Here is an 18,175-nt window from a genome sequence, read left to right on the forward strand (position 1 = left end):
AAGACAAATTTCCGTTTTTATCCACATTTACATATACAGACAGGAAAATAAATGATTTTCTGTCTGTATTTATCGGTAAAAAGCGGTAAAAACGGAAAACAGGGAGCCTTATTAATAATAATCAGTAGTTTCAGAGCTTAAATGGTAGATGGAAGTGATGATGACGAGGAAGGGGAATGAAGAGAAGAAACGCATAGGGATTAAGAGACATATTGTGTAAATGTGATTGATTCATATAGCACTGTGAACTCTCTAAGGTGGCCACTACTACATGGTTCTCTTGTTTCTCGCACACCAAAGTTTGAGTCTTAATACGATGAGGTTTTATGGATACAGTATTTTGGTTAATTCCTAAAACTGAATTGTGTCCAATAAGTTACCTAAAGGTTAAGCATTGCGTTTAGTGGCAGGTGTGCCATAGTGGTCATGGTAGATATTGCTTGAGTTAGTGTATGATTTAGTGTGGTAGAGGTTTGTTTGAAGGTCTGTTGCGTGGCTGTTAGCCTGCATGGTGTTGCTGGCGATGTGATGTTTTTGCGCTTTGGCACCCATGGCATTCCTCTGTTTTCCTCTGTCGTGCAGTTTATCCTAATGTTGTTAGTGGGCCACATCCTAGATTGATGGAAAAGCATACAGTATCTATTTACCTTTTGACAAGGGCAATTGTGCACCAGTCTTAATAGGGTCCCTAGCTGATAACCCAAGACTTGTATTACTTCAGGCATCTCCTTTTTAGGTCGAGCCTGGGCAGGACATGCGCTGCTCTGCGAGGCATGCTGTATTACATTATGGAGTTGAAGCTCCGCCCACTCTCCGCCAATATTTTTCATTGGCGTGTGCCATTGTCCTTTGTAAATGCTGGCTTCTGATTCGTTAATAGGCTTGTTAGTCCCACATTTGTACCGCGTTGTCTTCATTTGTAACCTGCAAAAAATAAACTTCACGAAGAAGCAAGGGTCATAGGGAAGTTATTTAAAGACCTACACCAGATTCAAACCCCGAATCATAACTAATAACAATACAATCTGGTAGTCTGAAAGAGCTAAAGATAAAGAAAGAGAAATCACCTGTGATATCTTCTTAACAGGTCACATCCAATTTTGAAGAGACAGTAAGAGTGAGCTATCACTAAAGAGGGAAGATAGAGGTAGGATTTCCATCAACTGCCTTCCGTGGCCAGTGTCATCATTTGGAATTCAAGCTTCCCTGTCACAGTACCCCATCCACACGAAGGGTAACACTGTGACCTAGGAGCAAAAGACAGATGACCAGAACCCAATGAAGACCAGTGTTCAATGACCAACAGTTTCTAGTCCAAAAAACACAGGACGAATTAAGTGCAGTGCAAAAATAGTGAGGAATTTTAAAAAGGACATGGCAGCAAACCAAACAATTTTATTAATGTTTGCTTCCAAACCTATTAAAAGGAATGCAGGTACGACTCCCAGCAAATGTGCCGTAGATCGCAGGTCGACTAGTTTCTGCCAATATGGGCCACTTACCCTGGCTTTCTTCAGGACCTTCTATAATAATAGCTACTGCAATATGCCTATGAATGTGTGAGTGTATGATTTGTCAGCATTTGTTTGCTTTCCAAGTCTGGGTGTGGGCACGTATGTATAGGGTCTGAGCTTGCGCCAGTGCTGAGGCAAAGGGGAGTAGAGTTGGCAGGCACCGGATCCAATGGAGCTCCTATGGAGTTTCACTGTCCAACCCGAGGCCTCCATGAAGGCAGTTCTCTGCATTTTGCTGGTAGTGAAAGAGTCTACATTAATTGTAGTGAGGCTCCTGGACTTTAAATCCTACCTTTCAAGACCAATAAAACTGCCCGAGGGTATAAGCTCACTGCTGAGTGCTGTGTCCAATCTACACCAGGTAATGTGTAGATTAGGTGTAGGAAAGTTCGAACCCTGGTATGACTGATCAAGCCTTTCATTGGTCCTAGTTCAATAAAATACCTCGGAGCAAAGCTTTTTTTTGTGTGTTACTTAACAGCATATTTCCAGGAGCCAGTGCTATGCAACAAAATACAATTGTTTATATTACTTTACGCAATATATTTCTCAATGTGCGGTTTAAAAGTCTTTTTTGTACACACGTCTTGGCAGTGTAAGCTTTATCCAGCTCCCATATGCGATCAAGATTGTAATCGTATTACTATGTATAATGGGTAGTTTTTATTTCTTAATATTTCATAATATTTTGTTATGCAATGCAGCAAAACACATCATGGCTGATCCCAAATTTGCATCTATGCACTGTTTGCCTATGTTGACACTACACAGCATACCATCAGTTATCCTAACACGTATGAAAGGTTGGCGGCAGGCTCGTTGAAATATGGCAGGCAAAGCAGAAGAGAGACATCCAGATAAGTGTGACTACAGAAGAGTTTGAGGCATGCGTGAAGTTCCCCCAGAAGATAATAGAGGACCCACCAACAGGTGTTTTTGAGGCCTATGGGAAGAAAGGGGGTGTTAGATCTGAATCGCCAAGAGAAATAGCTGCAACATTGAGGATCGTTCAGTGACTTGAGTGCACAAAATAGAGTAAAAAACAAAGAGCCATCAACTAGTAACTAAATAAAGACTTTATTAATGGGAGGAGCGTACAACGTGTATTTGGATCACTGTTGGGGTCTTACGGAGAGCCATGTAGGGTGTACGCAACATCAAAAGACAAAACAATTGACAGTCATTTATTTTGAAAATTTAGATTTCTAGTACTCTATTTAGGAATTTGATTTACACTCTAATTATTAAATATGTTTTAGATGTTTAAACAAAATAAATCTGAGAATAATTTTCATCACAAATGCTTGTTCCAATAACATCTTTTATTATTTGATATATGATGTCACTGCAATACAGCCGAACTGGAAATACATGTTTAAAGACACAATCTTTTCTTCAGGGCTGTTAGACACAAAATAAAACATAATGTATACACACTGGATACCAAACTATACACCACAAATCATTTTACATATGAGGTGGGTATTCGCATCCCCCACCAACAGAGTAAGGGTTCTCTTATCAGAATACGGACAATATCATATCATTTAAACACATTAGATGTTTGTTTAATATCTATTGATTTAAAGTTCTATTTTGCTGTACCAACTAGTGGAGAACGTTAATGCCCACCTCAAATGTAAAATCTTTGTGAGGTATAGTTTCTATCCAGTGTGTATCCACTAGGTTTTATTTTGTTTCTAACCATATATCGAACAATTAAATTAGTTATTGGAACATGCATTTGTGATGAAAATTATTCTTGTTCTCATTTATTTTATACATAAAAAATTACCCTTATAATGATTGAGTACCAGTGTTCTGGGAATTTGCGCCAGGCAGATTCTGGATACCCCACAGTTTTATACGTTTTAGATGTTGTTAAACTGGTTCTGATGCAATATTAGATATTATTCAACTTGATTTTATAGCAAAGTACTCAAAATCAGGCACAACATCAAGAGCGGAGAAACTGAATTGACTGTGGGCAGTCTATTTTCATACCAAGGAAATGCTAAGAAGTGTTCTGCTCAAGCAAATTCATACATTTTTGCAATGACATAAAGGACGTGTATGACACTAAAGAGTTGACAGATAATGAATTCTGCTTCAAATGCAAGCTATTTTTGAGTTATCGACTGGATGCAGGGTTTTTAAACACTAACTTCACCAAAAGAAAGGACTGACGTTGAGACAAATTATTCTTACCCAAAATGGATATGTTTGGGTTGGATGTCTATTCAGGCAAAAGTCTGAGATGCGTAAACATTTCAAACTTAAGCATCTAAAATTAGCAGTATTTCACTGAATATAGAACTAAATACATCCCAGAAAATATCACAGTGCAGTACTTAATGGGTTTCCAGCACTATGTCACTAAATCATAAGCTTTACGCTGCCGTAAGACTAACAATGTTTGACTGAAATGGGCACCCAGATTAATATTGCAATGACACAAGTTAGTGAAGTATACAAATTATGAGATGATAAAGTTTCAGGTCTTAAACGTAGTTGCCCACTGGGCCCTACACTTGAGTTTCCTATATTGCTCTCTGGCTGGGAGACACAAAGGGCTCAGCACTATCCAAAGATTCTATGTGGATAAGAGTAAGTGAGGCAAACTAAGGAGGAAATTATCTGATCACACTTGTGGTACATTTACTGGGACTTATATGTACCAAAGGCTGTTCTATGGGAATAAATTCACTGAGTCGTAAACTCTAGGTCACTGGAAGTTTCTGCTTTTGCATATGGATAATCTGTGTACGGTGAATTGTCTGCAGTTGTAATTGTAGAGGCATGCGTGGGAAAATCAGTGTTTCGTGGGAAGTGGGCCCTGGCATTGCAGGCATGCATACTGACGTGTACACCAGTGGCGGCTGGTGACATTTGCAAGTGGTGGGGCGTAAAACTATAATCGTACTACACCGTAGCGAGCGCAGCGAGCGAGCCCGAACCCTCTAAGGAGGGTTCGGGGGGATTTCCCCCCGAGAAAATTTTGAAAAAAGCGTGGACAAATGGTGCATTTTCATGCAAATTTGAGAAAGCAGGAAGGGTAATAAAGCAAATGTGAAAGTGCAGTTCTTACATTAATAGATGTCATAACATAGGTAGCTGCTGATTCAGTATAACCACAGAACTTCATACATAACACTCCAATTTTATCCTTGCAGTTTGCATGCAGCTCTTAGATGACGTTATTAGCTTGCAGTTGAATGTTAGGATTTTAACTTACAAACTGCAAGTAACAAAAGGATCTCTCTGACAAAAACAGTGACTCACTGACCTATTTACATAATGTGCATTTTGTGATATGCATCAAGTACATGTTCTTTGCAGCAGGCACATTAACCTTCTGTGCTACCTTTCCATGAGTCAAAACTTCCATTAGACAAAACTCTGATCTCTCTCTAGGAAAAACATTAACAATATCCTTGGTGCAACAACACCTTTAGGAACTTGATATGGGCTGTGATCTATGCTGCCTAGCCTTGGCTCTTCTTGTCAGCAATTAACCAGTGGGAGCCCGAAGTGCCTGAAGCCCTTAGCTGGTGACTGGTGCTCTTCTAAGGCATCCTTCATGCTTACGACTGCTTCTTCACCCTGCCTTCACTTGGAATCCTACATTATGGCTTTTCCACTGAAAAAACAAGGACCAAACGTTTGGGGTAAAATGTATCTTTTCATTCCTTATTGGGCAACACCTCATGATTGCTTTCCCCCTGTTTTCAGTTTGCTCTCCCATGCCCTCCCACCTGCCCTCTGTCGTCATCTGGCTTCCCCAAAGGGGAATGGAAAGGTGGGGGGATTGAGCAGTGCTCAGTTAGCAACAACAATACTGTAAAAATAAGGACAATGTGCAACGTAAAGGTGTGAAAAACAAGAGGCGCAGCCTTACAAGTAGTGCTGTATAGAGCCTCCAGAGATAAGCCATTAGTGCACTGTGTGTTGGTTTTGGAAAGGCAGGCCTAGAAGAAACAGCGGCAGCGGGTGCAGTAAGTTGGGGTGTGCAGGGGCAGTCGTTGGTGGATGTCCACAGTTGGCCATAGATCAGAAGGGGGCCGCCAGACCAGAACCATATATGTGGACAGGTGGGTTTTCGCCGCAATACCAGTCCTGGAGGAAGGCTTGGAGCGGCAGTGCTGCAGTGCTCGGAAAGGAGTGCCTCAAAATCTAGGGTTAAGACACACCAACTCAGGGAAGAAATAAGTTCTGACAAGGCCAACAAATCTAGCAAGTACTACAGAGACAAAGAATCAAAAAACTTCACTGTCATCTGCAACAAATCTTAAGGCATATGTCGAAAGGCACACATTCTACAAATCTGAAATGTGTTTAGTTTCCTTTTTCGCTCCTTATGTCACTTTTCCCCTCATTGTTTGAAGCCTCCCTGCCTTCCCTGCCTCTCCCTCCCTGTCGCTTCATCGTCCTCTGTTTTTTTCTTCAAGTTTCTTTCTCTCCCTTTTTTCAGCTGTCTGTTTGTCTTGTGCTGTCTCTCTCTCTTTCCCTATTTCCCTATTCTCTCCTCATCTTATATTTCTCTTCTTTCTCTCCATCTTTTCTTCTGACTTTCACACTCCCCATTCATTTCTCCTGTTCTCTGGCTTTCTCGCCTTCTTTTCTCCTGCTTTTTCTTTTTTCTTGCTGTCACTAAATCTTCCTCTCTGTCAAACTGTGTCTTTCCCAATTTAATCCCGAATTATGTCTCTCCGCATCTTTGTATTTATTCTGTCTCTCCCTTTCTCTGCCTCTCTCCCTATCTGCCATTCCACTTTCTCTATTCCTCTCTTTGCATGTCCTACTGCTCTCTCTGTTCCTGTCTGGGATTCACCCAGGCTATGAGTGCCTTTGTATTCTCTGCCTCAGTTTGGCTGTCTCAGAGTCCCTGTCTTATGTCTTCCTCTTTCTTTCAGTGTCTGTCTTGGTGTCACACTGGCTGTTAAAGTCTTTATCTTTTCCTCTCTGTCTTTCCCCATCTTTATCCGCCCCTCCCTTACTTTGACTCCCCCTCTCCTGTCTCTTTCTTTGTGTCTGAAAAAAGCTGTTACTGGGAAAATAAAGAAACATAAGTAATTATCTCGAAAGGAAACAGTATTCCTGTGATCCTTTTCTGTTCCTTCGCTCGGCTCAAAGACACCTAGTAGTGGCCCCTAACTATCAGTGAGTATATTTTTATTATTCGTAAATCGCATATCTTAGTGAAGAAATGCTGTTTGATACACTATTCAGTCAATAGAAATTAAACTTGCACACTCTCAGTGCTGACACATGCTACCTGTAAGACAGCAACTGCATCTTCCAATGTCTTATCGTAATGTAACCTCACACTAAGTACAACAGAAAGGATGCCACTGCACACTTAATTCACCTTGTCCAAACATGTTAAAATTCAACACTCGGTCAGCTCCTGAATGCACATCTATGATAAGGCCACACTAGTGCTATGATACATGACAACAAGATCAACTGCCACACCTTCCCAGAGAATGCACTAATAACCACTGAGTAGGGTTTCTTTCCAAGTGCCAGACTCTGCCGGAGCTGACGACGGCAGAGCCGGTCTCGCTCCCAGCGTCCGCTCATCACCTGCTGGGTTTGGGCAAGGCTATCCCCTGGCACCAAGAGTTGGGCCTGCCCAGGTGTAGAGGGGTGCGGGGGGGTTGGCGATATGTAGAACTGCGCCGGGTCGGCGCGAGGGGTTTATAGTTAAGGGCATGGCAGGGGTGACTGACATGGGGGGGCCGTGAGGCGCGGACCCTTCCGGTAACATATTGGGTGCAGGGAATGAGGGGGCCACCCTGGCCTGGCATCATGGGAGTTGAGCTGCAGTGTCCGGCAAACAGTCGGTGCGCAGCCCAGGAGTTACTGCCTGGGGAGGCTGAGTTAATTCTTCCTCCACTGCGCCGGGCTTTGCAGGCCGGGGTTGTGCCAATAGGAACTTTGCACACTGATGCATGTGGACTGTAAGCAGTCATGTAAAGAAACATTTATGTATTTTTTCATTGGTTTTAGGCATGATTTTGCGTTCTGTTCTGGTCACAAAGGATACAACTATTGATTCATGTGCATCGAAGCATCTCCGACACCATCAGTACTTCTAATTGCAGTGCAACATCTCTTCACTGCAGTCCGGCACTTCACTCAAAGTGCTGTCAGTAGCAGCACTTTCTATTGGTCAGACCACGCTGGGCACCTTTCATAAACCAATGACGGAAGACATGCGCACGCATTGCTGTTTACACTTGGTGACAGCCATGACACCAGTAGTGAGTGGGTTACTTCATTACTCTAATCAACCACGCACAGCTTCTGGTTGATATTGTGCCAAAAGACATTGATGACAATCATACATGTAATGCACACTGCTGTCCACACGCCAAGTCCAACTCCGCCACAAACAGGGACGCTGCAAGCACTTTAACCTCTTCGATGCCAGGGTGTTTGGCAATTCCATTCACGATGTTTACTGAGTTCTAAACAGCTTAAATGTGGAGTTGGTGACTATGCAAGGGAGCTTATTTGTTCAGATGTTCCTGCCATTGTGTGCACTGGGTGCTTTCAAACTCTGTCATATGGTATGTCCGCTTGAGTGCGTGTATGTGTCGTCTGTGTGAAGTGAACGCATGTCAGAATCACCACCTCAGATGGTCCGATCACGGTCCTAGGTCGCTGCGAGAATGGATATGGAAGGGGCCACGAGCTCCTCTCACGGGACAGCAGAGCGAGAACCAACCACCCTCTGGTGCCCTGGGAATGATTACCGTGTGACCTATGAAGAGAGTGCTGTCAGTTATCAGTTAAACGAGCATTTGAAGGTGAAAGACTATGTTATAGAACATCTTTTTTCTCTGTTTGTTGCCTGGGCCCGCTTATGCTGAAACACCGATTGTGAGATGTAACTATCATATCGAACACGGAGAGACCAATCACAGGGAGGTAATGCTCTTACCCAAGCCTCCTAAATGCAGCCCTGTCACACACAGTGTAAAAAGCTTACATTGACTGTACTGTTGTTGTCTTAGTGAGTACAAACAGCGGCGAGCATAGCACGAGGTGAGGGACACGACGACTGGACACTCTCTCGTGCCTCGTGGCACAACAGGCACTAGCGCGCCTGGCGCGGTGACGTACCAACATCACTAGAGGAAATGGCCAATCCACTGCATGGCTTTGCATACGCCATGGTGTGATTGGCCATGCAGTGCGGCATGAGCATCCACCACTCCACGCGCGGCGGCGGCACCATCTGTAGTCAGCACGGTGACTCCAGCCAATGATGGCGCAGCATTAGCAGAGCTACTGCGCCAGGATTGGCTAAGAGCAGCGTTATTCCTGCCCATAATGAGACCCGGGGGCCCGGGTCCCTGCCAATGTTCGAGTTACAATTTAGGGAGGAAAGAAGCAGTACTTCGAGTGTGCATGCTTGGGTCAGTACTAAAAATTACTAGGCCTTACTTTGACATGCGCACACTCACTGCTGCAGCTGCTGGCTAAATCTCTATTCTGCTGCGCTGTCACTCACTGCCGCAGCCCCGCCCCCACAGTCCTTTAACAGTGCGATGTCCGCGGTTCAGTCGGGCTTGTCCCGGCAGAGCTCTCTCCAGGCAAGGCACGAGAGAGTGCGCTCTCAGAAATAATTAAAAAAATTAAATAAGCGTGTATGAGCAGCATCAGCATGACGGTCGTCCACATGGCTAGTGGAGCAACGCCCCAACGCCCCCAATGGACGCACCGCCGCTGGTCATAGCCCAACCAGTAAGAAGTATTGACACCATTCAAAGCGCATTTTCCTGATATTTGCATGTAATAAATGAAAAATATTAAACATAAAACAATCTTTGCATGTGACTTTAGTATCTGGTGCCACTTTATAGTGTTAATCAACCAGGAAACTGTTCATACAAATTGTCTATACTTGAAAAGATATAGATTGAAAAACAAAATAATTAAATAGGCCTCAGACTCAAAACAGGACAGTGAAAAATGGAAAGTACTGTCAAACTGATTAATCAACCACCAAAAAGTGTACTGTCATCTTTACAGAAAAATGCAATAAGACATAGGTTTGTGACCTGTCCTCGTATTCATCTATGTCTATCAAACATCAGGTTCCAGAAGCAGCTGGACTGTGAGGGCAGCTGCAGAGCACAGGCCCTTTGCCAGCACAAATACCCTAGTATTAACCAGTCACCGACCCAGCGGTCACAAATTACTGTGCAAACAAAATATAATTATATGATAAATTGAAAATAGCTGTACAGAATAGAGGAAATATGTATTAGCAAAAACAAAATTGATGCGCGAGTTCCAGATTTTGCCAACAGCATTCAATGCATGGCACGAATACCAGCATGAGGTACTTCAATTTCCATCGTCCGGATGAGGGTAAATTAATACCATTACATTTGGCAGTGAAGCATGCAGTTTTTTTTAAATAGAGACCATTTAGGCAGCATTTCATTCCCTCAGTTGTAAAAAGCATATCTTCCTTTTTAAACTTATACACATTATACAAATCCTGCAAAACTACGAGCGAACATTCCATCATTACAGATGTTGTGTCCCAGTAGCATGCCATTCCCTTAAAACAAAGGTGTTCTGAAATACAATTACGACCTGAACAAAAACAGAAAAATACTTCTATTTCAAATTAAATCAAATGTATTCACTGCCAAACTTTCCCATGGGGCTTACCTTCCTGAGGGCTTGTTATAGAATGCCAGTGTGAGTGACCCTGATATGTTCCATTGGAGTTGTCCTGTCAGCACGGCTTCTGTCTCATCTCTGACTACAGGCCCGAAATAATCCATTCAGACCTGTCTTCGAGTCCAGAGTTCAAGCGCTGGAGATCAAATTGCAGCCTCAATAAAGTCCCGCAGTTAGCAGCACAGGAAACCGGCACCTCCTCGAGGCTGCAAAGTGTCTTTTCAGAAGTAATTACGGCAAACTGCGCACAATCGACATTTGCACTTCCCGCCTGCTTGCAGCCTCTACCCCTAACCCCACCCCTTCTCAACTCGTCATAGGGCAGGTACCACCCCCTGTGACGAATCTGGAAAGGGTGGGGTAACCATCATCTCCTCTCCCTGACTGACGTGGATTCCCGGTGCTTCAGGGCTTCAACCTGAGCGCCCGTGCCAAACTTTACCCACACGTCATCAGGGGGTGGAGACTGGAGCTCGAGTCTAGTCTTTGCCGAGCTGATGACCTCACAGACCCCAGGGATGTGAGCTCAGCCGCCCGGCAAATACATTAGACTCAGTCTCCAGGGCTCGCCGAGAGACAGAAAGTTTAGGAATGCATCGGACTGGCTGGCACTGTGTCAGCACATCAACTGCCTTGCCCCCAACAAACGTGTGTAATTTTTTTTTATAACATTCTTCCCTTAAAGAGTATTTTTACTTTAGCAATGCCCGACGCTGGGGGGATGAAAATAAAGGGGGCGGAGCCCCGACGCCCTTAACCAGAAATACATTTGTGGATATACACAAGATGGTTTGTGACGCCTTTCTTCTCTAGAAAAACGTTCACCATTTTATCCTAACGAGAACTTACCCTTTGAGTGAAAAAGGAAAGAGTTGGCTGACAACTTTATTTTAGTGAGGTTTAATGGAAGATCTTTTCCACATAGACATTTTTCCCAATGGAGAATCAACATGAAAAAATATGCTTTTGCATGATACTGATTCTTCTAGTGGATTGCCTGCATGCTGACAATCCACTGAAGTACACACAATAGTTAGAGTATTTTCTGAAATCTATGATGGGTTCAGTTTTTATGCACATTTCTTTTGGAATCAGTGAATTAGCAAAGCAGAATCAATCTCCACAAGTTGTAGAGGTATATGTATTCAGCCCTATGTGAAATCGATCTTGGAACAGCAATTATCTCTCCTTTTGATTTTAGATTGTAGCTAAAAGGGGACAGGTGAGATATTTTTAAAGTAAATTTAGGCATCTTTGTATGAAAGAGTATGCTTGTTTATTGTGTAGTTTTGCATGCCTATGTAGCGGCACAAAGGCTACCAAATGGCTAAGGAACATTGTATCCATTGATAACACTGCCCTTCAAACTGACTATGTAGGACTTCCCGTTAGGATCTGAATGAGTAAGCCCGACAGCCTTTCGAAAATATTCCTCTAAGACTGCCTCAAATTGAAGTCTATTCAGGTGCATATGGTAGGGTATTAGATCCCTTGTTGCTTTTTCCATCTTAACATTTTCATATGGGGAAATATGTGCTATGATAAGAACATTGCTGAAAGCTCCCCTTAATGCTCTTTGTTTTCTCTTCTTTTTTTCTACAAAACAAGGACCACAGCGTGATGCACAAGCAGCAAGAGAATTCATCCTGAAAATGTTTGTGGACCTGAACCCCGACAGCGACAAAATCATCTATTCCCATTTCACGTGTGCCACAGACACAGAGAACATCCGCTTTGTCTTTGCAGCCGTCAAGGACACTATCTTACAGTTAAATCTGAAGGAATACAACCTAGTCTAACTGTGCCTATTTCAACCTCCCTTCCCCTTTCGGGCCATTGAAGAAAATACAAGAGGGACTGTATTATCTGTGAAAAGCGATTTGCATAATACTAATTTATTGCCGTCCTGGACTCTGTAAGTGTTCACAGAGTTTGTAGTAAATATCATCTTATTTAAAACTATATAGAGGAAAACAAAATATGCTGGAGAACCTTCGCTGCAGCACAGTTCCTGATTTTCTTTTTCAGTTGTTTTTAAGCGAAACCTTGTGACACAATGTGTTTGGAACTCTTAGTGGTGCACTTACAAGGGCAGGGTAATGGTGAATATTTCTTTGGCTACTGAGGTAAAATCTAGGTGGGTTATCCCAGTCTCACCGTTGTCAACTCCATACAAACCTTTTTGTTCTCCTTTTCTTAAGAGATACCTTTTTAGACTGTCTTTCTCTAGTGTAGTAAAGTTAGGCATAATTTTAGTTCCAGTATACATCACGCCATCAGCTGTTCTAATTTATGTCTTTTTTCTGAAGGATAAGACATATTGATACTGTGATTTTTAAATTATTATGTATAAAGCACATCTAATTTTGGCACTGTCTTTGACACTTTGTTTTAAGCCAATGGGAGCTCATCAAGCAATAGATCACTGTATATGGAGTTTATCTTTAGCCATAATTGGGTTATCTAGCCATATGCATAGAAGGCAGTTAACACATACCTGTAGCAGAAGGAAAAGATGCAAAGGCATAAATGGGTGACCTGTTTGGTTGAATTCCCATTTTCAAGTGCCATTTTGTATGATTTATTTTAAGTTGCAGAAGCCTAACACATGTATACCATCAACACTACACAATCCCCAGTGCCAGACACAAGTTGTTTTATTGTATACTTTTTGCTCTTCAACTAGGGGAGATGTATTATATTTTGGATTATGAATTTTATTTCACAATTTTATTATTCTTAATCAGGCTTTTACGGAAAATCTTGAGGCTTGCGTTGTTGTATTTGATCGAAATGCCAAATTGACTGCTTGTGGGCTGATAAGATGACACAACTGAGTTGAAGCTAAGGATTGTGTCTGGGTCACAGGATTCTTTGCTTTTTCAAAGCAAGTGATCAATTATCCATGCCAAAAAATTGGCGCTATAAGAGAATTTGCTACTGGGCGCACCAGACTGTGGTATTATTGAGGTATATGCAATTACAGTTCAGAGATAACTGATGAGTTTTCATTCTTGAGAACCTTTCTCACTGTAGTTACTGACCAATCATGTTAGACTGCGTTCCATGGCTTTTTACTGACTACTCTTTGGCATTTTTTATGAGTTTCAGTGTTCAGTATTGTTGAAGAATCAGAGGTTTTAAAAACATCTTACTACACGGTTTATAGAAATGAGTTAAAGCACACGTTGATATGTCTGTTTTGAAACTAGGCTTGAAAATGTTTCCCCCTTTTTGAAACGAGAGGATTGCAAATCAAGTTGTGTAGCAATCAAGCCTTTAACGGCCGTGTAAATGATTCTTCTAACTGGTGCGAATCAAATTTATTGGCCAGAGTGCTGAAGATATTGGTGTTAGTGAGTGACATAGAGAAAGAGGTGAAGAATGATGATTTGTTGGTTAAATACCAAAGTAAACAAATGCATACTGATAAAATGTTTTCCATACTTATTTTTCCTACTAATTTCCACCCTCTCTCGAAATAAAAACCCAATCAACTGAATTTTCACTCCATTGGGAATACACCTGTAATTTAACGTAACAGAGGTTAAAAACAAAAAAAAACCTGGTTGTAGGTATAGTTCAGTTTATGAATGATATTATCATTGTACATACATCTTTCTATATATATGGCAGCATCCTTATTGGCTTTGTAATCATACATTTTTTGGGCAACTTGAATGTGCTGTATTGATGAAATGTATCTATGTAATTGTAATGTATGTCTCATAGCTAATTCACAATTTGAACAATATTATTTTATTTACTTTTTAAAAGAGGAGAATGTAAAGTTTGTCAGTTTATTTCTGACTAGGGACAGATTTTTTTTTAGAAAATAAATCCAATTGACTTTTGTACAGAATGGTACTAGCATCATACTCTACAAAATCATTTGCATTCCCGAGTTGAGGTAAATTGTGAAGAAGGTCTAAAGGCTTCTGTGTCTAAGACTCAGGAGCTCAATTTTCGTGCTACAGTAAAAATCTGCTTTTATACATTATTATCCTGAAATCCAATGGGTTGTCAGCTTTTTGTAAATTACATTCTCTGTGGGTTCACAATATAACTTAGTATCCTTGATGACTTTGTAAGTGTAAATCGATCCCAACAGAAAAGAAGGCCTATTTAGCCATTTGCACGTCCTCAGCTTCTCTAAACTACGCCATTAACAGTGTACTTTATAAACCACGATCTGTTGAGTGCTATACATGTCCGCTTTAGAGTACACCGCACATGTGTTAAATTGTCAAAACTGTCACCATTCTTTTGAACATTTGGATAATATCATGAAACATTGGCAACAAAGAATATTTAGTGCTGCCTGAAGCACCACAGCCATTGTATCCAGTGCAGAAATCCTGTCAGGTTTTCTAATTTTATGAGACATAACATGGTTTTATTCTGTATCGGAAAAACAAATCTCCATCCCACACAAATTTGTGACGGTTTTGGGAGCGTGGATATTAACTAAAGTTTCTTAGTTACTATTCTTGTAATCGCAACATTTAGTGAATGTTTGCCATTAAGCTACTTGTGCCTCTTGAGGCAAATTTTAAACGACCAGGCATAAGGGGGGGTTGGGGGGGTGTTAAACTAAAGAGGATACAAATATAATTTTTACATACAACATATGATCGTCCAGTGTCCTATTGTGGAGTCCCAGTTTACAAAGTGACTTTCCCTTTTAAATGGCACAGCAGTTCCCGCTGAGAATGTATCACAAAATATTTGTAAATTGGTGATTTTTTTCTTTACTATGCCTTACAGAGTCAATTCCAGAAGTTTGTGCCTCATTCCTAAAGCGGAAGGCAAAAAACTTTATTTGTAACTTTGCCAAAACTATGTGTTTAATTGAATGTCATAAAAAGACTAGGGAGTCGGTGTATACTAGATGTTCACTAGCACAAGAGAGCAGTAATGTTAGTGCTAAAAAAGAAAACACCTTGAACTTGCCTTTTTTTAACAAGTTAACTATCAGTGTCCTGACACAAATGTGTAATGCAGTTACAAGGGCAGTTTACTTTTTTATAATTCAAATTATTTTGATTGTGACTTTGTATGAACTGTAATTTTTTAAGTTATTCTGTGTCATATGAGCTTTGTTTCAGTTATTCTTATGGGTTTTTGCTGTTTTTTTTAATTCAGTTGGGGAGAAGAAGACTCCTTGTGCCGAATGCTCTATCAGTCAGAATTTGACTACTTAGTTCGTGGAGGAATGCGCTATATCCTGAAGCCTTTATTTGTGAGATGCAAATACTCTTTACAGTTCACAAGTTGTTGATCCTGAACAGTTGTTCTGCATTCTCTCACGTTAGAATGAAATTGTTGAACAGAATGACATTTTTAACATTGGAAGGTAAAGTGTAGTCAAATACTTAATTATCTTCTGCTGTTACTGATGCCCACACTAAGGGCTGTCAAACACTTTAGCATATCAATTAGCATCAAAGGCATTTAAAGAAATATTTTAAGGTGCATCATGGCCTACCAAAGACCTGCCTTCCAGTTAAACATTAGGAATTAAATGAAATACTACTATAAGGACTCCTGACTTAAGCATACTGGTCTAGTCAAGTTGGGAATGGAAGACGGACATTGATGCAGTTAAAATACATCTCTGCATTTTTGACGTTTACACCTGAATTCTTCAACATGTAAGATATTTGACTCATGTCTGTCAGACTTTTTTTGGCAGATTTCTTTACACAATTTGAAAAATCCCCATATTGATGTCACACTAAGGCAAAAGCAAACCATTCTTGCAGTTGTCTTTCCATATAGGCAGGGTGGATGCCTCACAAATACTACACTACTACAATCAGTTTTGAAGCACATCAAATTTAGAAAGCAATTTGCATTTCTGTTCCCAAGCATAGAGATACATATCTCCTTGTTTGCTTTGTCCTTAATGTGATTGGGGACTACATTGGCTTTCAAATGCATTTTTCTAAAAAAATAAAAAATCAACCCCTAAATAGTACTCTTGAAAAAAGATGGACCAATCTGATTGTAAGAGAGTGTTACTTTTTTCTCCAAGGATGCTACAAGACACATGTTGCTGGGAATTCCAGCGTTCTGTGCAACCTTTATTAGACCTGTATATTGAGGGGGTTTTGTCAGATACATTTTTAATCTGCAGTATTTAAGGAATCATACTTGCTGTTCTTAAAATGTCATTCAAATGCATGTATTGTCTATTGTTTGGGGATGGGAAATAGTTTTTTGAAAAAAGAAACTAATGTTGTATGATAATGCCCCAAATGATCTTGCTGGTTAAAAATATAGTATTTTTTGGCCATATGTTTGTATTACAGTATCTTTATTCACATTTCTCTCAATTACTTTGGATTTCTATTCTTATTTTCATTAATTTGAGTAAAGCTTGCTATTCAAGCGATTTTCAGATTAAGTGTGGATGGAACATTCAACAAATTGAGCATTCTTAGATCTCATTGTAGGACACTGGGTAAATGATAGCTTCAGCAGCCCAATAATGATTTTTCACTATTTTCTTAAGTGGCTGCCTTTAATATTTCCAAATTGAAATAATCAGTGTAATAGATTTATTTAAAAAAAAAATTTAAATACCTCTTACATGCAGAAGTTAGGGCAAAACATAGTTTCAAGTTATCAACAAATTTAACACAACATAGCCCAAGAAGAAGAAGCTTTCTGGCGAGCGTGGTTTACTGCTAAAAACTCAACTTTTGTTTCTTATTGCAGACTTGAAATTTGTATGTGTTGTAAGTAAATGCCACTTGTGATCTATATAAGATCACTAAGGTGGGTGTTAACATCAAAGCTTTCCCAGAAATCTGGACAAGAAAAGATTCAATATCTTGAACATATTTGGCCAGTTTGGAGCAGGAAAAAAACATGTGGATCATGTCAGCAGCCAAGGTACCACATCTACTGCACGAATTCCCACGGTTACTAGACCATTTCGAGATTTTCCCAGGAGTATAATACAAATCAAAGGCTGACATGTAATGTTGGGCCCTCAGACTACCAGTTATTAAAGTCTGGTTGGCCAGATCCAGAGAAACTGCCAAATCGGTACCTTCTTGTCCAAATTTCCTATCCCACTTATCATTTTGAATGATTAGATCATTGGGCAGGTCAGATGTACGTGTTTGAAATATTAACCCAATCCTAGATCTTTTCTCTATGATCCCCACCAAAGGAATTTTCACAAACTTGTCTACTCCTGATGTTGCAAACTTCAGCAAGTAGCTCCTAATTTGTAAGAACTTAAAAAGAAAATGCCTGGTAGGGATCCCATTTTTGTCTTGGAAGTCAGAAAAAGAAGCAAATTGGCCCTCTGTGAAAAAATCGCCCAGTACATTAATTCCTAGATTACCCCAACTGAAAGTGATCGAGTCCTGAAAAGTTGAGGGCAAAAGACCATACGACAGCAGAGGGGTGTGAGCATTGATATTTGATATGCCGGACCGCCGTCTAATTTTTTTGCAAACCGAATAAACATAGAATAACTTTAAATTTAATTTTCTTATAGTAACTTGGTTCAACGTTTCTAACTAAACAATTGCGAGCATCTTCCCCAAGTAGAGTTTCAAAGATTGTAGGTCTGGCAAATTCCGGCACCACTGCCTTTCCCCCTGATAATAATAGTCCCTTTGCAGTAACAGTATGGCCCTGTGGTATAGCATTAAGGAAGGTACACCCCAGCCGCCCCTTGATCTAGGAAGTATTAGCCATTTAGATGCCCTTCTGGCTTTATGATAGCCCCACAAGAATCTTAAACAAGCCCTTTCTGCACTAGAAATGCAATGCGCTGAGAATTCAATAGGGATGGTCATAAATAGGTATAGAATTTTGGGAAATATAGACATTTTTATGACATTGGAGCAACCATGGAGTGAAAGGTGCAGATGGTCTAATCTCTCCAAAGTCTGATTCACCTCTTTAATGATTGGTAACATATTGATATCTGA

At 40.7% G+C, this 18,175-nt stretch overlaps 1 protein-coding gene across 2 annotated transcripts in view; it reads left to right on the forward strand.

The window, feature by feature from the left end:
* LOC144818437 (guanine nucleotide-binding protein G(q) subunit alpha) overlaps nucleotides 1-16,520 on the forward strand; it is a 479,737-nt gene extending 463,217 nt beyond the window's left edge. For both annotated transcript variants that reach the window (XM_078675857.1, XM_078675858.1), the window contains exon 7: nucleotides 11,829-16,520. In XM_078675857.1, the coding sequence (XP_078531983.1) occupies nucleotides 11,829-12,019 (191 nt within the window). In that variant the 3' untranslated portion in view covers nucleotides 12,020-16,520. The remainder of the gene's footprint in view (nucleotides 1-11,828) is intronic.
* The last annotated feature ends 1,655 nt before the right edge of the window (nucleotides 16,521-18,175 follow it).

This window comes from Lissotriton helveticus, chromosome 2_1 (genome assembly GCF_964261635.1).
Source record: "Lissotriton helveticus chromosome 2_1, aLisHel1.1, whole genome shotgun sequence".
NCBI classification, from domain to species: domain Eukaryota; kingdom Metazoa; phylum Chordata; class Amphibia; order Caudata; family Salamandridae; genus Lissotriton; species Lissotriton helveticus.